The sequence below is a fragment of the Musca autumnalis genome, unplaced genomic scaffold, assembly GCF_047663935.1.
Source record: "Musca autumnalis isolate F117 unplaced genomic scaffold, ASM4766393v1 scaffold_4, whole genome shotgun sequence".
Taxonomy (NCBI): domain Eukaryota; kingdom Metazoa; phylum Arthropoda; class Insecta; order Diptera; family Muscidae; genus Musca; species Musca autumnalis.
The window spans coordinates 174,867,513-174,893,201 of NW_027411977.1; the positions used below are offsets into that span (position 1 = coordinate 174,867,513).

Here is a 25,689-nt window from a genome sequence, read left to right on the forward strand (position 1 = left end):
AGTCTAATCTGCACTCGCGGCTTCGAGTTATTCTTTTTTTGGATTTATTTACTTCAATTAATTGATAATTTAATTACGCAAAAATAACACAAAACTTTTTTAATGGGACTGAAGTTAATGTGTGATACATGGATATGTACTTTAAAGAGGAAGAGCTACCGAAAATCTTATAAATAGAATCGAAAATGCCAAATAAGAGCTACTGTGGTTAAAAATTCTGGGATACACCAAAACGCAAACCTACATCTGTAATATTCATTTGAAAGATTTTTTAGTTATTGTGTTAATTCTGTTGGAGAATTTGTTTAAAAACTTCAAAATATCAGGCGGAACTTTTGTATGGGGAATATACTGAACGTGTTCTGACATGGTTCATTTTCAATTCTAAATATTCAAAGACTAATTTATTATATTTTCTTTCAAATTTTGAACTTATATCTAAAATATTGTAAACTCTCTGTCTCTATTGAAATTATATACTTTGTGTCAATATTTCATACAAAATCAACTAAAAACCCTTTAAATAGTTTTATGTAACGATACACAACATTTTTTAATTTCATGATTTTCGGTCAAGGTGATTTTTAGAAAATTGTTCGCACAAAGTTTTCGTATTTGGATATACATAGGTTTCTGTGAAGCTGTGTAGGCTACATTCACGACACATATATCATATAACTCAGAATCGCGAGTTCTGCAATCCTACAGACGATTTTTGAAAATCCTGTTTGCGGAACGAATTTAGGAGAAATTTGCAAAAAAGTTTAAATTCTGGCTTCAAAATGTCTATCAAATTTTGAAAAGTTATACATTGGTGAGATTATCCTTATTTAGTTGGCTTCTATATTTGCTTTGACAGGAATATCGTGAAAAGTGTGGTTTAATCACAAACCGAGAGAAAACAAAAAGACACGTTGGTTTCAACTCATGTTTACCCATTTTTTAACATAAATATAGCCACAGATTCCACGCAAGTAAACTTTTAAGCAGGTTTTCGGAGTCGAGCAATTTTGCTGTAGTCTGAGTCTGAGTCGAAAAAAATAACTCGACTCCGGGCAAAATTTTTTCTACGTTATAGAAATATAACATTAAATTTGGAACAATAATTTTTTTTTTTTTAAATCATTATTTATTTTAAAAGGTATAAGAAAACATATATGCAAACGGTATATCATACTAAGTTAAAGGACAATTCACAGGATATTTACTATCCTCTGAAGTGTAGTCCATTTATCCCTATATTGTTGATCCAATTGGTTTTTTACATTTTTGAAAACAAAATTAAATTTCTATGACAATCGAATTAACATTGGACCTTTAACCTCTTTCGTCAGAAATCTACTGGTCTTCTCATGTTTTTTATGAGAAGTCATCCTTGTCTTCTATTAAAGACATTGTGGTCTCTATGGGAAATCTTACTGAATACCCCGTGACACAAAATGGAAGTCAAGATCTGGGAGTGGAAAAATTCCTTTTCGGAATGAAAGCCCCCAATTGAGAACCCCAAAGGATCCCATAGCTGAAATTTCGGTGTCATGACATAATGAATTTTTTGATTGACCCCCATCAATCACTCAGAAAATAGCTTTATAACTTTGTTTGGAAATATAGTTGCATCATTTTTAGATTACATGTTTTCTGTTAAATAGAATGAGGAACCTTTCTGTCGAATATGCTGTCCTTCTAGCTCAGTTCCTTAAATGCCCTTTTTGTTCTGGAACTCAAAAGTAAAACAAAATGAAATTTTCTACAAAAATGTTCCACCGAAAATTATGTATATGTACGTTTCCTATATCCAAGAAATCGATATTGTCGCGTTTTCATTATTCTCTATCAGTTTTACCCGTTACTTTCCCAAAAAACCGTATGTTTATGTATTTCGGTAAATTTCGCATAATCTATTAACTATATATGAAATTCAGATGGTTTCGCTTCTGAATTAGGGCATCATAAATTCGTCGTTGGTCAACGACAGATTCATCCCGCCATAACTCAGAAGTCTGACAAACGGCGAATCTTTCTTCTAGGATTCATTATATACTCAATGAGGGCTTTAGATGTAGACATTCAATTAACCGGATCTGTCCGCCAGGAACAGATATAGTTCATGTGTATCCGAGTTTTCTACACAATCAATAGCATATACGAAATTCAATGAAATACATAATCATAGAATTTTCATGAGAAAGGATCGGGTAAAAGTGATAAAGGGCAGTGAAAACATGACAATATCGATTTTTTGTCCTAGTGGACTGGCCCTACATAAAATTTTCCTAGCAACATTTTTGTAGAATATTTTCATGCAAGAAATCTCATCGTGTGCTAATTTTTCAGTTCCAGAAAACATCCATCTACCTACATGCTGGGTGGTGTATACAATATATCTCAAATATTTCAATGAAATTATCCACACCTAAGTTCAAAATGTGAGCGCTGAATTTTAGTTTAAGGGGTGATCCCTACTTACAAATTTTTAAGTTGGTCGGGATAATTTATTTTATTTTTTATGCAGCATATAAACAGTGTTTTTCTCGAAATCGGCCAGAAAAATATATGACAATAGGTTTATTAGTTTTCGAGCTAGAGTTGGCACCGAAAAATGCTTAATTAAAAACAAGGTTTCGTAGACGGCCTCAATACTTCGTAATATTTTTCTCTTTCAGATAAAGAAAAAAATCTGCAAAAAGCTACGTAGTTTTCTCGGAAAAAAATCATGATAAATGGCTTTTATTGAACTTTACAACTGGGGGTCTCCTTTTAAAGCAAAGCACACTAAATTGTTGGCTTACATCCAGTTTGACACTTGGTCATAAATTGCTTGTAATTTTTATTGCATGTAGTCCTTATGATTTGTAGTGCCCCTTCATTTACACATATTTTGAAAGCTTAATATTTTTCTCACGCGTAAGAATTGCGTCCAGAATATACTCGTGCAAAAAAAGGAAAGCCGACAAAAACTGTTTAACTTTGCTATTTTTCAATGTAAGATTCGGCAGAAACAATATTGATATGTTCGAATGTATTCTAACGAATGCCTTTTCTAATGAATATGCAAGGAAACACTAACACATGAGCCTATATAGGCCAAAATATAGGAAAAAGTTAAAAATTTGTGCACATTTTATTCATTATTAGTGGTATATTAATTCACTTTCGGAGTCGACCCGGAGTCGGAGCCGGAGTAGTGAAAAAAACTCGTCTGGAGTCGGAGTCGAGCCAAAAATACCTCGACTTCCTGCTTTTAAGGCCAATATTTTTGCCAAGTCTAAAAACATTTCATTTTATCCATTTAATTTGTATAATATACAACCACAATTCGCGAGTTATAAAAGGGGAAACTTTGGCTTCAACTATATTAAATTTTCAAAAATATATTTATATTGAACAAAGCTCGAACTCACATTTGGTTCTACTCAAAACGTTAGAAATTGAGAAAATTTGATTCAAAATCGGAAGAAATTATTTTTGTTTTGATATGTTGTGAGTTAACCCTTTCATTTATTATCTGAAGACATCACAAAGGGATCCAGTTAACTAAATAAATTTATATATCCTTTGTAAACCTGTGACCTAAGGATAATTGTTAAACTCCAAGGTTTTATTCGAAATTTAACAGTCTAGAGTTAATATTAGAGTTCCGGAACCTCCTATATGAATTTCGATCACTTAAGCTGATCGGGTCCGATAAGAACACAATTATATTTGCAAAAAAAGTACTGCTTTTACGTGGCGGTATTATCACAAAGCACCCTGTTATACGACACTTCTGGTGTGCACATGGTGCGATTTCGATATGTATCTGTTCTGTTAGTTCTTGAACCTAATAAATATATCATGCCTCCAGTACCATTTCGACCGGGTGATCAAGTACATTTTTTGAAGTTTCATAACTTCAATATTGATTTAAATCGACGAAAAGTACTCGGTTTCACTTCTCAAAAACAATTCCCAAAACTTTTTACCGGTATCCGTGGTATATATCGGAGGAGTTTGTATTTATTTATCAGATTTATCTGAGAGAACTGCTTAATAATTCGTATAACTACTTGATCATCCTCTGCAGGAGATGTAGTTGTCGATACACCTCCTTCCACCTTATAGCGATTTTAGTACTTTTTACGCAGTATCAAGCTCAATTTTAGATTTTGTACTGTCCCTATGTTTATTTTTGAACTCCGTTGGATCCACAATTTTCAAAAATAAAATTTCTTAAAAATTTAGACATATATTGTTTTCAGCCTATTTGTCTCTCAAAAGTAAACATAGGTGGAATAAAATGTACTGATCATGAAAGCTTTTTGCCCCCTTCCTCTGATTAAAACCAGTAATATAATACCCTACACCACTGTGAATATGTAAAATATGTATAGGAGATATATACCAATTTGAACTGATCTCTATATAATATGGTGCACTTATTACTAGACAAAATTCTGTCACACATTCTAAATTTCATCAAAATTGGAAAGATTTAGGGTGTTTGGTGCAGCAAATACGTGAAATCGGGCGAAAATATATATGGGAGCTAAATCTAAATCTGAACCGATTTCGATATAAATGGGCACACTTATTTCTAGATCGAGTGCAGTCACACATCCCAAATTTCATCAAAATCGGACCAATATAGCGTGTTTGGTGCAGCAAATACGTCAAATCGGCCGAAAATATATATGGGAGCTATATCCAAATATGAACCGATTTCGATGTAATTTGGCGCATTTATTTTCAGACCGAATTCAGTCACACAATCCATATTTCATCGAAATCAAACATATATAGCGTGTTTGGTGCAGCAAATACCTGGAATAGGCCGAACATATATATGGGAGCTATATCCAAATCTGAACCGATTTTCACCAAAAGCAATAGCGTTCTTCCTATGGCTAAAAAATATATTACCCAATTTTCAGCTAAATCGGACAAAAAATGCGAGCTGTACGTTGCGAACAAAAATACATGGACAGACGGACGGACATGCATAAATCGACTCAGAAAGTGATTATATGTATATCCCAAAAAGGAACTATGGGTCTATTTAGTTTCCTTTTGTATGTTACATACAAATGCACAAAGACATAATACCCCCTACAACAGTGTGCTGTAGGGTATAATAAAATAAACAGTTAATAAATATAGGAACAAATTTTGCCCGGACTCGGAGTAGAGTTATTTTTTATACCCTCCACCATAGTATGGAGGGTATATTAAGTTTGTTTTTCCGTTTGTAACGCATTGAAATACTCATTTGTGACCCTATAAAGTATATATATTCTTGATCAGGGTAAAATTCTGAGTCGATCTGTGCACGTCCGTCCGGCCGTCTGTGGTAATCACTCTAGCATCCACAAAAATGGAGATAGGACGCTGAAATTTTGGGAAAATGCGTCTTTTGTTTGCAGGCAGGTCAAGTTCGATGATGGGCTATATCGGTTCACGTTTTGGTATAGCCCCCATATAACGGTACCCCCCGATTTACGGTATTTTGCCGCTTTTAGCTACATTTACAGACCGATGTAGCTATAATTTGACATTTAGGGTTCTTAAGTGTCAATAAACCTATATAACAAAAGTTGTTGACATAGGTCAACGTTTTGGTATAGCCCCCATATAACGGTACCCCCGATTTACGGTATTTTGCCGTTTTTAGCTACATTTTTAGACCAATTTAGCTATACTGTGACATTTAGGGTTCTTAAGTGTCAATAAACTTATATAACAAAAGATGTGGACATAGGTCCACGTTTTGGTATAGCCCCCATATAACGGTACCCCCCGATTTACGGTATTTTGACGTTTTTAGCTACAGTTTCAGGCCGATTTAGCTCTAATTTGACATTTAGGGTTCTTAAGCGTCACTAAACTTATATAACAAAAGTTTTGACGTTTTTAGCTACATTTTAAGACCGATTTAGCTATTAATTGATATTTAGGGTTCTTAAGTGTCAATAAACTTATATAACAAAACTAGTAGACATAGATCAATGTTTGGGCTCTTAGTGACCAAACAACTTATATTCGAAAAAATTATGAACACAGGTACATATTTTGGTATAGCCCCATATAACGGTACCTCCTGATTTTCGGTATTTTGAGATTTTTACCTACAAGTTTTAACCGAATTAGCTGTAATTTGAACATTTGACATTTGAAGTTCTTAGTGGTCAGCACACCCCTCCACCAAAATTGTCTGAAATTTTGGGAAAATGCGTTTTTTGTTTGCAGGCAGGTCAAGTTCGATGATGGGCTATATCGGTCCACGTTTGGTATAGCCCCCATATAACGATACCCCCAATTTACGGTATTTTGACGTTTTTAGCTACATTTTCAGACCGATGTAGCTATAATTTGACATTTAGGGTTCTTAAATGTCAATAAACTTATATAACAAAAGTTGTGGACATAGGTCCACGTTTTGGTATAGCCCCCATATAACGGTACCCCCGATTTATGGCATTTTGACGTTTTTAGTTACATTTACAGACCGATTTAGCTATAAATTGACATTTAGGGTTCTTAAATGTCAATAAACTTATATAACTAGTGGACATAGGACCATGTTTTGGAATAGCCCCCATATAACGTTACCGCCCGATTTCAGGTATTTTGACATTTAAATTCACATTTCTAGACCGAATTAGCTATAATTTGATATTTAGGGTTCTTAGTGACCAAAAAACTTATATTCGAAATAATTATGAACGTAGGTCTATGTTTTGGTATAGCCCCATATAACGGTACCTCGGTATAACGGATTTCGGTATCCCCATATAACGGATTTTCGGTATTTTGAGAATTTTACCTACAAGTTTTAACCGAATTATCTGTAATTTGAACATTTGAAATTCTTAGTGGTCAGCACACCTCTCCACCAAAAATTATCAAAAAAAGGTTGATGTATTGATAAAGCTCCCATATAAAAGTACCTCCCGATTTTCAGTAATTTGATGATTTTAACACATACCTCCGAACTAGCTGTTAATGACATTTGAAGTTCCCACGTTATGTACCGATTTTCGGTATTTTGAGGATTCTAGCTACAATTTTTAACCGAATTAGGAGTTATTTGACATTAAAAGCTCCCATCAAAAACTGTCAACATAGGTCCATGTTTTATTATAACCCCTATATAACGGTGCCTCCCAATTTCTAGCAAACCAAAAATTGTCAACATACATAATTAGATATAGGCACCATAAAAAAGGGCCTATCGAATGAAACATGTTATGTACATTATCTGACATTATAACGTACCCACTTAAAGTTGGGGACAGGAATGAAAACTAATTATTCCATTTTAGTTCAGAATATTTTATGGTGGAGGGTATGAAAAGTTCGGCCCGACCGAACTTAACGCTTTTTTACTTCTTTCGACTTGGACTCCGACTACAGCAAAATTGCTCGACTCCGAAACCCTGGTTCCTCCGATATTTCACACATTTTTGTAATAAATTTGAGCAGCACTGTATAAAGATTGGTAAATATAGATATTAAGTTTCGATAGGGCACTGTGGTTAACTTGCATGAAAAGATGATACAAAAATCTGGGTTTTCTTAGAGAGGTTATTTAAATATTTTGTCATGGCCCCATACTTTTTAGATACATTTTTCTATAATGTGCCATTTGGATTTATGATTAGGTAATAGACGGTTCTGTAATACATTATGGGTCCAAAAGTTATGATTTCATCGATTTCAATGTTTAAGATTCCGTAGAAATACATATTCCTCTATAACATGCAAAAAATAGCCATCTGTTTTAATGTCAAAAATGTGTTATTTTATTAAATTTTATTATTCAAAATAGCTAACTTTCCCATAATGTGTTTTAAGCTGAGTATACAATGTATGCTTCAATATTAAAAACTAATAAATTTTATATATTAATTTTAACGTGAAATATACACACTTTAAGTTTTTTGTCCCAACATTTTATTTCTCAACAATTTTACTTAAAATGCTTTTATTATCGAAATGTCCCTTTTCATTACACATTTTCCTAGCAACAATCAAAAGTCAAGAGACATATATTTTTCTTGGCATAATAAAAGCTTGCTTAACATTTCTTTCCAATGTTTTATGTGTGTTTCAGTATGTCTATATATGTATGTAGCTATATATTTTTGTCAGATAACATCGTATGACTAACTCTGACAAACAAGCCACTTAGCTTAAACAAGTAAAGAGAGAAAGAATAAGGATATGCTGCAACAGTAACACAATAAACGACACAGCTGTGAGCCATTATTTACCATAGACATTTTTAGGTTTTATTGGAATGTGATTGTTAAATGCTATAAACCAAATAAACTTGAATAGCACATTTAATTTTGTGATTCATCGATGCAACATATTTTTCGGACATTTTTTAACAATTTCGTTGATATTTTCTCAACCAGTTAAAATTAAACGGCTTACACCCAGGTTGTTAGGTTTTCAGGATTTGCTTGAAAACGGTAAGTCTTATCGAAATGGGACTAGAGAAAATCTTATAGCCGTGCAAATTCTCTACAAAAATGCCTTTCGTAATTTTTTCCTAGGTTAAACAATTTTTAGATATATAAGTTTAAGTTGCGAAATTGCAGTCATGATATTGTTGTTTATAAGGAGAATTTGAATTTGAATTGTCCCAATTTAAACTTCTATATTTCAAAAATGGTAAAACCTACGAAAATATCATAAAGGACAATCTTTCAACATTTTCTTTAGTTTCATTTTGATAGGGCTTGCGGTTTCCCAACAAAGTCGTGAAAACCTAAAAACCCTAAAAATTTGAACATCGACCGCGATTTATTTAGAAAGCGCTGCGGCAATTTTTCTCGTTTCAGTGTCCGCAAAAATTTAAAGTTGGTTCAAGAGCACCGTGATGATCAATACAATATACATTGAATTCCATCTGCAGAGAAAACATACGGTATTCGATCTGACGCAAATTCACACGGGCTGAGGGCACATATCCTGTCGGCAAAGGCGATTTATTATAAATATAAAACGCTTTTGGGCACAAGTGGTCAATAGACAAGGGTTTTATTAGGTATTATTAGTGAATAATTATGTGGGTATATATAAGTATCGATTGTTATTTTTCAAAACTAGGCTTTAAGAAATATTTGAATTCTAGTTACAATAAGTTGCAAGAGCTGAGTCCAGTAAAGTGTTTAATGTCATCGAGTACAAAAACTTCTTACGGTGCGCCTTAACTACATTTAAATGAAAGGTGCTTACCCTGGAAAGTTTTAGCGGATTCTGAAACTACAATGTTCATAGATGAGAAAAATAAAAAAAAAATAAAAAAAAAATTCGCCGGAGGAATTTTCAAATAAATCGCGGTCAGAGTTCACATTTTTTGGGTTATTTTAGGTTTTCACGATTTTGTGTGGGAACGACAAGTCCTATCGAAATTGGACTAAAGAAGATGTTGTAGAGGATTTTCACTGCTACAACATTTTCCTTAGTTGCCTTTCGATAGGACTTGCCGCCTCCCAGCAAAATTCTGAAAATCAAAAAGGAAACTAAAAATGTGAACTTTGACCGCTATTCAACTAAAGTTAATTAAGGACACCGTACATGACATTGTTTTATAAGGAGGCGATACAGCCAGTGCATTGTCCCAATTTGAACTTCTATATCTCAAAAATGGTAAAGCTTAGGAAAAAGTAGAAAGGCCAATCTTGTAGAGAATTTTTACAGCTACAACCTTTTTTTAATCCCATTACGATAGGACTTGCAATTTCCAAGCAAAACCGTGAAAACCTAAAAGACCCCTAAAGATGTGAACTTTAACCGCGATTTATTTAAAAATCCATCCAGCGATTTTTTCTTGTTTTTGGCTTTTTCTTATGAATATTGTAGTTTCAGAAACCGCAAAAACTTCCCAAGTATAAACACCTTTCAATTAAAGTTAATTTGGCGTTTTTATGGCATTAAAGGATAGTTTATTCTTAGGTTATCGACACATAGCTCGATATAGAAGTCCAATCTGTGCTCGCAGATTCGAGTTATTCTTCTTTTTAAAGGTAATTAATTTATAGAAGTCGTATGGGTACCTCGATATGTTATTAAAAAATGAGGCGTTATGTTCGGGTCGAACTATACCCCTATACTAGGCCGGGGCGATTTGTATGGAAGGAAAAAAGTGTTATCGGGCGCCTGGAGATTCTGATTTTTGGGATTGTACTGAGCAAAAAAGTCAACTAGACCATATGTCTACGGTGAAAATCGAGCCCCCGGATTTTGACTTGAAGTGTTTTTTCAAGGATTTTTGGACATTTTGGCATATAAAAACCAAACCACTGAGATTTTCGATCCAACACAAAGACAACAATTGTAGCCAAGACAATAATAAAGAACTCTCTAGTACATCGCAAAAGCATTGGAACGCTCCTTCAGGTAGTTATGGCCTCGAGAAGGTGCACATTTTTCGGAAAATATCGATAAACGACACTGTGCTACAAAATGGAACTCAAAGTCAGTGGGTGGAAAATTTCTTTTGGAGATGAAAGCCCTTGGTGAGTGTACTGAGAACCAAAAATGAAATTTTCACCATAGGTCAAGTTTCCGAGATATTGCGTGATTAATGGTTTAATTTTGGCTCCTTAATTTGTGAACAAATAGCTTTATATCTCTCTAAAGCGCTATTGTAGCTTCATTTTGACATTACATGTCTGCAGTCAAATCGAATGGTGAATCTTTTTGTAGAATATTTCATCCCTCTAACTCAATTCCTTTCATGTCCTTTTCGTCCTTTATTATTTGAACCGTAGTAAAAGTACCACAAGGCGAGATTTTACAGCATCCAAATATTCTACAAAAATGTTGTTCAGAAGATTTTAGGTACGGTTCTCATTGATGACCAATCGACATTTCCCCGTTCTCATGGTCCCTTTTGACATTTTACCGGTTTTTGTTCAGAAAACTATGTTTTGTTTTTATGTATATTCGTTATTGGTCTGTGGTGCTTCTGAAATACTTACCATAAATAGCTCTTGTAATGACGAACACGCTAATAACAAATTTTATTGGAGGAAAGATCCGGTTATCTACATTTTTGAACCGGATATTCTGATATTAAAACCGATTTTGGAACCGGTTTTAAGTAACCGATAAACCGTATATGTATATCATTAGAAAGCTAATAAAATGGTCAATCAAATGACAGCAAGTAGCTGATTACAAGTTTGTTGGTTACGAAGCTTTTCAAAATAAATATTGAACAAAACAAAAAACATTATAGTTTTGGATAAAATGTAGGAAAAATAAGAAATAGAACATTTTATAATTCTGCGCTATGGAAAAATGAAAAAATGAGTTATGGCGAAATTCATTCTTGATGAACTTTAAGTGCATGATAAAAAAAAAAACAACATAACACAAATTCATCTCGCCATAACTCCGAAGTTTGACCTATGGCATAACTGCCTTTCCAGATTTATAATATTATCTTAATCGACTTTCATCGCCAAAAAGAACCCAGTGATATTTTACATCAAAATTGGTTTAAGAACGCGTTTTTTGTTCTAGCTTCGTAACCAACAATGTTGTAATCAGCTACTTGCTGTCGTTTGATTGACCATTTTATTAGCTTTCTAATGATATACATATTCGGTTTATCGGTTACTTAAAACCGGTTCCAAAATCGGTTTTAATATCAGAATATCCGGTTCAAAAATTTAGATAACCGGATCTTTCCTCCAATAAAATTTGTTATTAGCGTGTTCGTCATTACAAGAGCTATTTATGGTAAGTATTTCAGAAGCACCACAGACCAATAACGAATATACATAAAAACAAAACATAGTTTTCTGAACAAAAACCGGTAAAATGTCAAAAGGGACCATGAGAACGGGGAAATGTCGATTGGTCATCAATGAGAACCGTACCTAAAATCTTCTGAACAACATTTTTGTAGAATATTTGGATGCTGTAAAATCTCGCCTTGTGGTACTTTTACTACGGTTCAAATAATAAAGGACGAAAAGGACATGAAAGGAATTGAGTTAGAGGGATGAAATATTCTACAAAAAGATTCACCATTCGATTTGACTGCAGACATGTAATGTCAAAATGAAGCTACAATAGCGCTTTAGAGAGATATAAAGCTATTTGTTCACAAATTAAGGAGCCAAAATTAAACCATTAATCACGCAATATCTCGGAAACTTGACCTATGGTGAAAATTTCATTTTTGGTTCTCAGTACACTCACCAAGGGCTTTCATCTCCAAAAGAAATTTTCCACCCACTGACTTTGAGTTCCATTTTGTAGCACAGTGTGCACCTTCTCGAGGCCATAACTACCTGAAGGAGCGTTCCAATGCTTTTGCGATGTACTAGAGAGTTCTTTATTATTGTCTTGGCTACAATTGTTGTCTTTGTGTTGGATCGAAAATCTCAGTGGTTTGGTTGTTATATGCCAAAATGTCCAAAAATCCTTGAAAAAACACTTCAAGTCAAAATCCGGGGGCTCGATTTTCACCGTAGACATATGGTCTAGTTGACTTTTTTGCTCAGTACAATCCCAAGAATCAGAAACTCCAGGCGCCCGTGATGATGTTCAAATCGCCCCACTCTACCCTATACCCTTAACTCCTGTATAACTCAATTCGTCCTACTCGCGAATATAGTTAAGTAGGGATTGGATTAGAGCGTGGATATATTTTAACCACTTTCTGCATGGAGGCTCTTTAACAAAAAGGAATACCAAAATCTGTATCACAGCTGATATTCTAAAAATTCTGGGATATACCATAACATGGACCTATATTTTTTAAACATAAAGTTCCAAAATAGTGAAAACGGGCCGCACTATACCAAACCTGGTTTCAATTTCAATTCTAAATATCCGGGGACTTATATTTAATACTCTGTAAAAAGTAAAAATTGTATCCTAAATATTGTGAGCTTTCTCTACTGAATTTATATACTTTGTGTCTATATTTCATATTAAATTAACAGCAAAACCTTAAAAAAGCTTTACGTAACGCTACACACCATTTTAAATTTTCAAGATTTTTGGCCAAGTTGGGCCCCCCCGAAATGAAATCCTGCATACGTCCCTGTAACCTACCTATTTATTTTTCGACAACAAACTAAAATGAAACCAACCCCTTGCAGTTAGATATATGCTAAAGGTAGTTGTTCAATGGGAAATTTGTTTCCGACATATAGATCCGAATTCGTACCGAAATCGGAAGAAAAACAATGGCATATTCGAAGGGAAATTTGCTTTAGACGTTCTTTCCGAAAGCGGAACGAAATTTGAACGATTTTGCATCCGAAATTGTTCAGATCTGTAGGACATCCGACATTTGGTTTGCTGGGTTGCTCTCTAAATGGAAACGTATTAAGGCTCTTTTTATATTTTAGTAGAACTTGAATCAGGTAGGTTACAATAACGTTAAAAATCTCTATGAGCCAAACCTATAGATCTGCGTGTTGCGTGTGCGTTCAAAAATACAAAAACAAAATACATGTATTTCAATTTGAAATCATGTATTTTGTTTTTGTATTTTTGAACGCACACGCAACACGCAGATCTATAGGTTTGGCCCTTAAGTTTAAGTTTTCATAGAACAATTTATAAACCAAAAAGTTATCAAAGATTCGAACTTAAACATTTTGAAACATTTTGGTTAATTGTTGATATGAATGGAAGACTTCATTCATTGGTATTCCAGTGTGGCAACATCTATTTGTAATTTATTTCTGCTCGAAACAGTACCCTGATTTGAGTTAAATTTCGTACTACATTACATTTGACAAATTAAGAAAACCACAAATCTCGGCAAATTCCATTCGACCACACATAACAATACAAGAACTTTATGTAACAGATTGTCACAAACCCCATGTATTGCAAGAAGAATGTAAACAGGAATTTCTTACATGACTTGATTTTTAGTTACATATGTATACATGTGCAAACACACAAATGTATTTATGTATATGATTCTGTATGGATGAACATATGGCATTAGGAATGAAAAACGATTAGTCTTACAGCATATAAATTCTTTCTATATACATATAAATTCTTTCTTTGTATAATGTATTCGTTTTCCTTTCTTTCTTTCTAGACGACACCTGATATTATCCTGCCAAGGAAGTTTACACATATTTCCATTTGATGATCCCAAGTGTACGTTCTCAATGGAAAGTAGTAAGTTTCTGTTTTCTTAATAATGTCGACATTTCGATGACAATAAAATGATTTTACTAACATTATACAATATTTATTTAAAATGTTTCAAAATCAAATCAACCTCTTCCAGTTTCTTATGAGGAGCCCCAAATAAGGTATGTGTGGACGAATGGTGAGGTCACCTTGCTTAAAAGTCCCTCGTTGACCACATTGAATGCCTATCTAATAAAAAATCAAACAACCGCCTGTGATCAACATAGCTGGAGAGGTGAGTGATATCGTATACGATTACATGCATACATACATAGAGTACAAATATCGCATAACAATGCAATTTCATAGATTTACACTTTGTTTCATCAAAAGAAGTATTGTTTCAATTTAAAACTGAATATTTTTTATGTTCTTAGCCAAAGTTTCAATAACTAAATTAATTAACTGAATTAATAATGAATTGACAAGAATTTTGTTTTGAGTTGTAGTGCAGTTCTTTTTTTCCATTATATATTTCGATTATTATTGAAAATTTAGAAATTATCAAATTACATAATATTAATAAACTAATGTTGAATTGGGTTGTTTTTGAAAACAAGCAAAAATTCATTTTTGTTTTTGTAGTATAAAATTATGGCTTTTGTCTTGTGAATTTGATCTCAACGAAATTAAAAATCAAAATAAAACACACAAAACATATTTTATGCATCCCTTTTTATTTGTTTCTAATAAAGGAATAATTTAATCAACAAATCGCTTCAGTTAAAAATATAAAAGTTGTACCTAATTCAGAATTTTTAGAAGTGTTAATTATCATTTTATTTTAAGTATGTGGCAAAATTGACAACTGTATGCTTAGATTGGTGGTGGCAAAAGTAGTTTTATTTCCTAATCAGAAAGTAAAACAAATTAAACAAAAAAATATACCAACATTTAATTTTATTTCTAAAGTATAAAATTATATAATCTCCCTTCCTTGATGGAGGGCGATTTAAACACATATCCTCTTTTTAAAATCAGTATGAAATAGGACATTTTTTATATTCGATAAGAATTAAGCCAAAGCCTCGAATGAAAATGTAACCCTGTATTTTTAAGATCTTATAACCATTAAGCTTTATTAATGACAGACAAATGGCCAGGCTAACCAAAAAATATATTTTATATTTTCCTCCAGCCTAATTTGCCATTGAACGGTTCTTATTTTTTCTTCATGGCTTACTGCCACCTTGGCCGTGTTATAGCTATGTATGTAGGTGATAGACATTGAATCTGGAATTAATTCTGTGGCATCGGTAAGGCCAATAACTACAGTTTAAGAAATTATCACTGAATTTAATCAATTATCTCTATTAAACATTTCGTAATGATGCAAAATGATGTTTAAAAGATAGTCACTGCGGAAAGGGTATTTATTACATTTTCATTCGAGTTGTAACTAATGCAAGTTTATCATAAGATTGCAAACAGATTATATATAAAAAAATTGTCGACTCTTAAAAAAACTTTACTATGAAAAATAATTATTTTTTTCATACTCAACATAAAACTAGAAAATCGGTAATTTTTTCCATGGTGGTAAGAAAATGTGGTTGCAGAATCGTTTTCAAATCATGGGACTCGTTGTAAATAATTTGCAGACTAATGTTTATAATTTAAAATTAAGTTAGACTAATATCTAATTTTAAACAACACCAGTATATCTCGAAAACTATATAAGATATTAGTCTAGTTTTTTGTTACCAATATAAATAAATAATGAAAATTCTCAAATATAAATGAATGCTCAACAGCAACATCAGCTTAGATTTATAATCTTTTAACCGACAATAAAATTTACACATAAATGTATATCTCCAGAAGTTCATTTTTAAACATTTATATAATTCATAAATTTTTATATACAAACCATGCCACAATTACCCAGGTAGTGGTATCAGACCAGCTGCTCTAATATGAAAAGTCAAATCCCTTTATAAAAAAATTATTTTTGTTGTAATTTCCCCAACAACATAAAGAAAGTTTTGCCATAACATATTCAAAATTTTACGATGCCACTACCTGGGTAATTGTGCCATGATACAAACTTAATTGACATGAACATACAGAAATGAAACACACCAAGTAAAAATAATTAATTTTCCCCATTTGATCAATTGTGAACCTGCTGAACTCTGTTACTTTTTGTATAAATTGTAGCAGTATTGCTTAAAGGAGACTAGAATGATTTGAATTAAAGATTTAAAATTAGATTCCCACAAACGACCAATCGAGAATATTGCCGAACTTCAATTGCAAAATATTAGGTCTGTACGATAACACAATTGCACATTTTTTTATTACATTTTCATTCGAGTTGTAACTAATGCAAGTTTATCATAAGATTGCAAACAGATTATATATAAAAAAATTGTCGACTCTTAAAAAAACTTTACTATGAAAAATAATTATTTTTTTCATACTCAACATAAAACTAGAAAATCGGTAATTTTTTCCATGGTGGTAAGAAAATGTGGTTGCAGAATCGTTTTCAAATCATGGGACTCGTTGTAAATAATTTGCAGACTAATGTTTATAATTTAAAATTAAGTTAGACTAATATCTAATTTTAAACAACACCAGTATATCTCGAAAACTATATAAGATATTAGTCTAGTTTTTTGTTACCAATATAAATAAATAATGAAAATTCTCAAATATAAATGAATGCTCAACAGCAACATCAGCTTAGATTTATAATCTTTTAACCGACAATAAAATTTACACATAAATGTATATCTCCAGAAGTTCATTTTTAAACATTTATATAATTCATAAATTTTTATATACAAACCATGCCACAATTACCCAGGTAGTGGTATCAGACCAGCTGCTCTAATATGAAAAGTCAAATCCCTTTATAAAAAAATTATTTTTGTTGTAATTTCCCCAACAACATAAAGAAAGTTTTGCCATAACATATTCAAAATTTTACGATGCCACTACCTGGGTAATTGTGCCATGATACAAACTTAATTGACATGAACATACAGAAATGAAACACACCAAGTAAAAATAATTAATTTTCCCCATTTGATCAATTGTGAACCTGCTGAACTCTGTTACTTTTTGTATAAATTGTAGCAGTATTGCTTAAAGGAGACTAGAATGATTTGAATTAAAGATTTAAAATTAGATTCCCACAAACGACCAATCGAGAATATTGCCGAACTTCAATTGCAAAATATTAGGTCTGTACGATAACACAATTGCACATTTTTTTAGATTCTAAAGCGTTGTGGATAGGATTACTGCTTTAAATAAGTAAAATGTAATTTTAAAATTTGTGTTTTTGTTCCATTTGGTTTAAAATATCAAAAGAAACAAAAACAATTGTGATACATTTTCGGAAACAGCTGAGTTTCTTGCAAGTTCTTGCAAAATGTTGTTCGATAACTTTCTGCAATTTTCTTGCTTGAGAGAGTTTGAGAGAGTAAAATTCATTGAGAGTGGTTGCTGGAACTTGCTGAGTAATTATTGCTGGGAAAGTTATCGTACACACCTATTATGTCACTTCATTCCCAACAGCTGCCATTGAAGTTTTGGGGTTGGGAAGATTTTTAAACGATGTAACACTAATAGTACTTTAGATATACGATATTTAATAGCTCTTTCCCTTGGACTTTCATTTATCTCTGCTGTACCCCGTGTACCCGACATTATTGCAATTTACGTAATCTTACTAATCCAAAAAAATGTTCAAATATTGTAGTTAGTTCCCATGAGGCTGTTCCTTTATCTAACCCCCTTTCCGCTATTCCTACCATATATGAATCGCTGATAGCGACTTATATGTACATATTAAAATTAGCATCCCGAGAGGAGAGTATCGATCTGACACCACCCCTCTCCTTTGTATATCCTATTTGTATATTGAAGAAAAGTGTAATGAGATTTTTGAATCTCAAGTCTGAAACTACTCGAAATTATGGAGCTAGACTAGGTTTAGCTTTACCAGATAATACGTCATTAGAAAGAATAACAAAACAATAATTCTCATTCACAATGTACCCGCTTGAATAAAGGAGGACATTCCGAATCTAACTTACACGATTGCTCAATTGGGGAACTAATTTTTGGAAGGATATTCATTGACTTTTATTGGCCCATACATAGGTATGGTAGCATAAATGATCTATTCAACTTGCACTTCGGGTCGTTGTCCACACAGGATCTTCGGTTTTCTGGGCCCTAGTTTCATTGTTCCACAAGAGGTCCGATTCTCTGTTTCACTGGGAGTTGTGTTGTGGGTGGTTGGGGTCGTTGTTCCACAGGAGATTCGATTCTCCCTCTCTCCACAGGAGATTCAATAGAAATCAGTAGAGTATGGTAGAGACTAACCCTAGTGCTAAATGTTCCCTATAATCCACGAACCACCTACTCCCCAACACTGAATCATCGTATTTCAATAAACAACCGATTTTGCCAATCATCAAGTAACACTTTAAACTTTTGACCATAGCATACAGATCTTTAAATCTCGACGAAATGAAATGATCCCGCTGTATGTGCCAACCCGTAAAGTCACTTGTCCAATAAAATTTGTAATTAATCGTCGGACAGCAAGTATGTCCTATCGCCACGGAGTTTTGTATTAGATACCCTTCTGACAAGAATGGGTTTCAGTGACGATCGAAAAATATTTTAGGTATGGTTATTATTGCAGAATTCGTATATTTTTTTTTTTTTTTTTTTTTTTTTTTTGAAGAAAAATATCTAGATTGTCAAATAAAGATAAGAAAATATCTTCAGTTGTTCATGTAGATGCTAGCCTTTTAACAACCCTCCAATTCCTAACTACAAATTGTTCGGTGGGTTTGAACGGTGGGATTCAACGGACAAAATAAATATTTAAACTTTACTTGATTAAAAATGTATTGCATTGTATAGTGGGGCACAGTCGGCCTTTTCCATCTATATCAATTTCTTACTCTTTTTCATTTTGGTTTAGTGTGTAGCAACAAAATTCAACATTCTTATTTATTAATACTAGTAATGCATGCAACCTAAGATAGTTTGTAGTTAAGTTATTTATGTAGTTAGAAAACAAACCTTATGATATAATATTATAAAAAATATTAAAATATATGGTGTTTCTTAGAAAAATACAAAAATATTGATAAATAAACGTGCACACTTACGCTCTGGCATGATGGAACAATTTCTACATGAAATTATCATCAAAGGAGGATATGGTGGTCCCAACCTAGTACTAAAATTGGCAAACCAATAGCATCGAATTATTACCGCGCTATTCAAAACATTTGCAAATTTGAGGTTTTTAATTTTAGTTGTTGTGTCTGATTACACTGTGCTACATGAACAAAAACAGCAGCAGCGTGATAAAAGACCAAAAAGAAGACATTGTTTCGGCTTCATCACATGACTTGACGCCTTTATGTCTTAAGGTATAATTTTTTCAGGCTCATATCTTGCAAACCTTTTAGCTTTAGGCAAAGTTGTAGCCTGTCTTCTTTAAGGCCTGCGTTTTAGTTTATCAAACCACTAAAAATTCAAGGAAGTAACCAACCAATACCAACTCTCTGGAACATACTGATTTTGAGAAGTCGTTTTCAAAGGTCCAAATAGCAAAAAAAAACTTAAAAGAATAAAATGTGTATCCAGTTTTCTGTGATTCTGAACTGTAGATACCAAACCATTGAAGTTCAAGGAAACAATCGGACTAGAAATAAGTTTTCCAATTTATATGAAATCGGTTAGATTTGGGTATAGCTCCCATATATATTTTCGCACGATTTCATATATTTGACGCACCAAGCAAAAAAAAAATGGACGGACATTTTGATGAAATTTGGAAAATATGATGCAATTTTGTCTAGAAAAAAATTTGTCCTAATTATTTTGATATCGTAGTGGTATTGGGTATCATATAGTCGGCCCTATCCGACTTTGATTCTTTCCTTACTTGTTTCTGTTCTGATCTGAACAATCAACAACAAAAATGTGCCCAAGAACTCAGTAAATAACTTTTAAAACATATAAATTTTCTAGAAACAACATTCCAAGGTCAAAATTCTATAATGTTTGCCCATTTTAATCTATTCAGGTCCGTAAATAACAAATTTTAAGAATTTCTTTGAATTTTTGACAGTTTGCTATTTACATAATCACATTTCCTAAAAAGTGTATACGTTCCAGAAAGCTGTGTAGTAAGATTTTTGGTAAATTCTTGTAGTTGACTGCTTCCTTGAATTTTGATTGGTTTTGTAAATTTGGACAAAACAACAGAAACAAATAAAGCAAAATCAATTTTAAAAGTTGTTTGCTGTTTTTACCTTTAAGAAACAAGAAAGTTGTTTATTGAGATCTTAGGTGCATTTTTGTAATTTGTTATTTTCTTAAATATTTAACTGTTTGATATCTATAAACCAAAAAGCCGAGAACAGTTATAAACAAACTACCAGTGTCCGCTACTTCGTATGCGAAAAAAATATATTTATATATATAAATGGAGAACATTGAATTTTGTAGTACTAATAGTAATTTTAATTGAAATATTTTTATTTTAGTACTATTCGTACCACTTTAGTTCGATTTTCAAAAACAAAAATCAGCCGTATCTCGAGCCACATTTTTTGAGACATTTTAATTAAGTTTTTTTTTTTGTCGTCAGAAGTTAAAAAATTCTTCTAAAAAATATACCCAATGCCAAACTTAGTACCATTTAGTACTTTTAGTACACATAAGTATGAATTTCCAATACTACCTCCATATCTCAAACCTGCACCCAACAGTAATACTTATTCCAAATTTTAGGATTCCAGCTCTATCAGTTCACCCAAATCCACATTGTACCAAATTTAGTACCATTTAGTCCTTTTCGTACACATAAGTACGAATTTCCAAAACTGCCTTCATATCTCAATCCTTCACTTCAATAATAATCTTAATTCAAAATTTAAGGATTCCAGCGCTATCCAGAGCTAACTTTCGTACCCATATGTACGATTTTTGAAAACTAACTGAAACCTACACTTCGACAGTAATCTTTATTTCAAATTTCAGGATTACAGCGCTATCCGTTAACCGAAATCCAAATTGTACCAAATTTAGTACAATTTAATAATTTTCGTGCCCATAAGAACGAATTTCCAAAACTACATCAAACCTACACTCCAACAGTAATCTTAATTTCAAATTTCAGGATTCCAGCTCTATCCGTTCACTCAAATCCAAACTGTACCCAATTTAGTACTTTTCGTAGCCAGAAGTATGAATTTCCAAAACAACCTCAATTCTGCACTCCAACAGTAATCTTAATTCCAAATTTCAGTATTCCAGCGCTATCCGTTCACCCAAATCCAAATTGTACCAAATTTAGTACTTTTCGTAAACATGAGTACGAATTTCCAAAACTACCTCAAACCTACACTCCAATAGTAATGTGAATTCCATATCTCAAGATTCCTGCTCTATCTGTTTAACCAAGTCCAAATTTTACCAAACTTAGTACCATTTAGTACTTTTCATATCCATAAGTACGAATTTCCAAAACTTCGTCAGTCCTACACTCCAACAGTAATCTTACTTACAAATTTCAGGATTAAAGCTCTATCCGTTCAATAAAATCCAAATTGTACCAAATTTAGTACCATTTAGTACTTTTCGTACTCATAATTCAAAATTTCAAGATTCCAGCTCTATCCGTTCACCCAAATCCAAATTGTACCAAATTTAGTACCCTTTAGTGCTTTTCGTACCCATAAGTACGAATTTGCAAAACTTCCCCAATCCTCCACTCCAACTGTAATCTTAATTGAAAACTTCAGATTTCCAGCTCTATCCGTTCACCCAAATCTAAGTTTTACCAAATTTGGTACCATTTTGTAGGAATGCTGTATATCCCCAGTGAAGGTTATATACCGAATTTTACCCAACACTGTATAAAAATTCGACTAAAACCTTAAAAATACCGAAAATCGCGCGGTATGGGGCCTACATTTAGGAGAAAGTTTTTTAGCCCCAAAGAAGACTAAATACCAGATTTCAGACATTTCGGTAAGATAAGATGGAGGTACCGTTCCATAGGGGCTATATCAAAACGTGGATCTAAACTGAAAATTTTTTGGGAATGTTTTGTAGCCCCACCATTTAGGTGTAGTATTGAGGTCACCACCTAAATGAAAACGAGGACCTATATCAACAATTCTGTTATGAAATGTTTTATAACTATCAAAGACTAAATAGAAAATTTCAGCTGTTTGGGTTTGATAATGACGTTATAACCTTCAGGATACCGAAAATCGGAAGAGACCTTTCTATGGGCTATATAAAGATAACAACAAATTTCTGGTGGCAAGTTGTATGGGGGTACACAACTAAATACTACATTTCTACCATCTGGATGGGATATTAACGCCATATGTCAAAAATCGGGAGGTACCGTTCTATAGGGCCTATATGTAAATGTGGACCTATCCTGATGATTGTCTTCTGGAGTATTTTGCACTCCCATCGAAGACTAAATACCAAAGCTCATCCATATTGCTTTGATAATGACACCGAAACCTTAAAAATACCGAAAATCGGGAGGGGCTATAAGAAGACGTGGACATGGACGTGGGCAATTTCGGTGGGATATTGAGGTCACAAACTTCAAAATACCAAAAAGTGAGAAGCACCGTTACGTGAGGAGCCATACCGAAAAATTTCTGGTGGAAAGTTTTACACCGCTAATGAAGACTAAATGCCAAATTTTAATCATTTCGGTTGGATATTGAAGTCACAACCTTCAAAAAACCGAATATTGTGAGGTATAGTTCTATTAGGTCCATATCAAAACGTTTACCGATGTAGCTCTTTTTTAATACCAAACATCGTAGTGGTATTAGAAACTTCTATACCAAATTGTAAAGCTCTATTTTAAATATTGCGAGCGGTATATTGATTTCAGCAGACGGACGGACAGACAGAAGGACAGACGGCCGTGGTTATATCGACTTAGAGTTGTATGCTTATTTTGATGTGTTAGAAACGAAATGACAAATTTAATTATACCCTCCATATTATAGTAGAGGATAAAAAAACTCCAATTGTGTTAATAGATATTTGATCGAGGGTATAAAATACAAAATGTACACTTAATATTGTTCCGATTGCTTTTCTTCAAAACCAAGCCGGCTCAAATTTGGTCAACAACGAAAAAACCTCTTCAGATTAAATAAAAAGAGGGTAATTAACCTCTGATGGTTATATGAAGCTGGGAACATATGCGACCAAACCTTAATTTTGCGAAGTAAAATGGAATGTCATCAAAAAACACCTTGTATTTTCCCTTTAAGGGGTTATGGCCACTTATTGAGCATGATTTCATGATTTTTTTTCAAAATCAATCTACCTGACAGTTTGAGTAGATTTTGGTTTCATCTGAAAGGTCACACCTTGAGCTACATATATATATTTTTTTGAATAGTATTGCACAGTGTTCTGACAAATGACCGACTACGAAACACTGTTTCTACTAAAGCAGTTTGCGCTGCCCACAACAGCTCTAAAACGAATAAACCGATCAACATATGTTTTTGTGGGATCATTAAGATCCTAATAATCTTGTCCTTAAGCTCCACGAAATTAAAAAATATACATTTTAAATAAAAGGTGAAATGTCAAAGTAAAATTTTCGATTTTAACTAAAATATTTATATTTATATGAAGATCGGATCATCAGCTTTCAAACCACAGTGGGCATCGCTTTCAAATGCTATTTCGAGAAAAACTTCGATGTTACATACAAATCATACTGAATATTTCCTTTCTAACGCTCATATCTCAGCCAAATCTATTCTACCATATTCTGTTCTATCTGCAATTTAAAATTAGCCAATAAAAATTTTTTCGATTTTGTAAAATCTGCTGGTGGCCATAACCCCTTAAAGCAACTAGTCTTAATGCTAAAATGATTTTTTTAACATTCTTTATTCACTTTATTGTATGTAGAATACTATTCTTTTATAACTTTTTTATGAAATATACTTATTTTAGAATAAATATAACTACATTTGCCATGATAAAATTCAGCTGCAGTTGTCAAAAATATTATTATTGTTCCATTATATTATCTTTAGAAAAGCTACATTATTTGTTTCCTAAAAGTTATGCATTATGCAGTTGATTTAAAAGTTTTTCAAATTATATTTCAATATTTATTTGGTTTGCCATTTACATAATTATTAGTAGCTAGAGAGACAAATAAAAAATGCATTTTATATTTTGTAATAATAATTATAATAACAACAATCACAATTTGAATAACAGTTAATTCGTTAAATCAAAGCAAAAACTTTACAAATTTCCTACTTTACAATTCTGAAGGGAACTACAGCTGTCTTAGAGTTGATTTAATATTTACCAGAGATCGAGCATTCTATTTCACCACCGTTTTTATACCTGGCATAATATTGGTGACGTCATCCTTTATAACATTCTGGTTAGAATGGAATGCTGTTCCGGCTAGATCCATGATAGGTAAACCAACAACCAACAGCTATTTAAATATCGTATCGTACCAACAAAACCCAAAAACAAAACAACACCAAAACAAAAGCAAACCTCCAAAATTGGAAATAACGAAAATCTCCTAAAACATATTCATAGTAACATCATCCTCATTATCAATCATAATTCTATTGAACACTTTCATTATTGCCAACTTGATACCTAAGAACCATATCTACTTTCCAAAGACTCTAAGCACATTATTTTCAATTAGTCCTTCCTTTCAATCAACTTTTTTTCTTGCATATCCTTCATGGTCACAAATATTTTTTTTGCGGGATGCCTTTAAATAATTGAACAGATTTGCTCCATAGTAGTTCGAAATCATAGCTAAACCATTAAATTGCCTGGAAGTCATCTGCAAGTTATTTGCTTTCATTTTGTTTTTCTTTATCAACTGTGTACCTTTTTACACACATCTCACCCAACCATCCATATTCACAATAAATTATATGCTTCTCTTCTTTAGTTTTGGGTTTGTTTTCAAGTTCTTTTGATTCTTTATCATATCAATCGCCTAGGACAGACATACGGACGGTTTTTATGATCTGGTACGCTACGACGCCATATGCCGATATTTTATTATTGTATGTTCATGCCTGTTTATCCTTACTACAGACACATACATTCACACTCTTGCCCTAATGTAGAGAGTTATATATAGGACAATATTTTATACTACATTTGAACTAAACGTGAATAAATATTTTATTAACCCATTTTCACACCATTTCTTCTGAAGTTCCAAATTGACATGTATCAGAAAATAATTGCATCACTACAAAAACAAAATCAGCAACAGTCAACCCAACAGACATCGATGAGGGCCAGCCCGCATTGAAAATCTGTAAACAAAATATAGAAAACAAAGTCAACCATAAAAAAATCACTGCAATATTTTTGGCATTATTTTATTTAATTAATATTTGTTTTTTGCATGAATCCCTTTAAATACTCGAAATATATAATTTTTAAATTCAAAACAATGGCAAAAATCACGCGGTT

At 32.7% G+C, this 25,689-nt stretch overlaps 1 protein-coding gene and 1 long non-coding RNA gene across 31 annotated transcripts in view; one reads left to right on the forward strand and one right to left on the reverse strand.

Moving 5' to 3' along the window:
• pHCl-1 (pH-sensitive chloride channel 1) overlaps positions 1-25,689 on the forward strand; it is a 358,921-nt gene that overhangs the window by 257,256 nt on the left and 75,976 nt on the right. For 16 of the 30 annotated variants that reach the window (XM_073983456.1, XM_073983466.1, XM_073983471.1 and 13 more), the window contains 2 exons: positions 14,072-14,154; positions 14,267-14,404. In XM_073983456.1, the coding sequence (XP_073839557.1) occupies positions 14,072-14,154; positions 14,267-14,404 (221 nt within the window). Of the gene's footprint in view, positions 1-14,071; positions 14,155-14,266; positions 14,405-24,501; positions 24,655-25,689 lie in introns of all 30 variants that reach the window. The other 14 variants (XM_073983457.1, XM_073983467.1, XM_073983472.1 and 11 more) reach the window with 1 other exon arrangement.
• On the reverse strand, positions 18,846-24,732 carry LOC141402387 (uncharacterized). The gene is made up of 3 exons (XR_012412618.1): positions 21,982-24,732; positions 20,833-21,177; positions 18,846-20,663 (listed from the first exon to the last, which is right to left on the reverse strand). It is a non-coding gene; the product is annotated as an uncharacterized lncRNA (long non-coding RNA).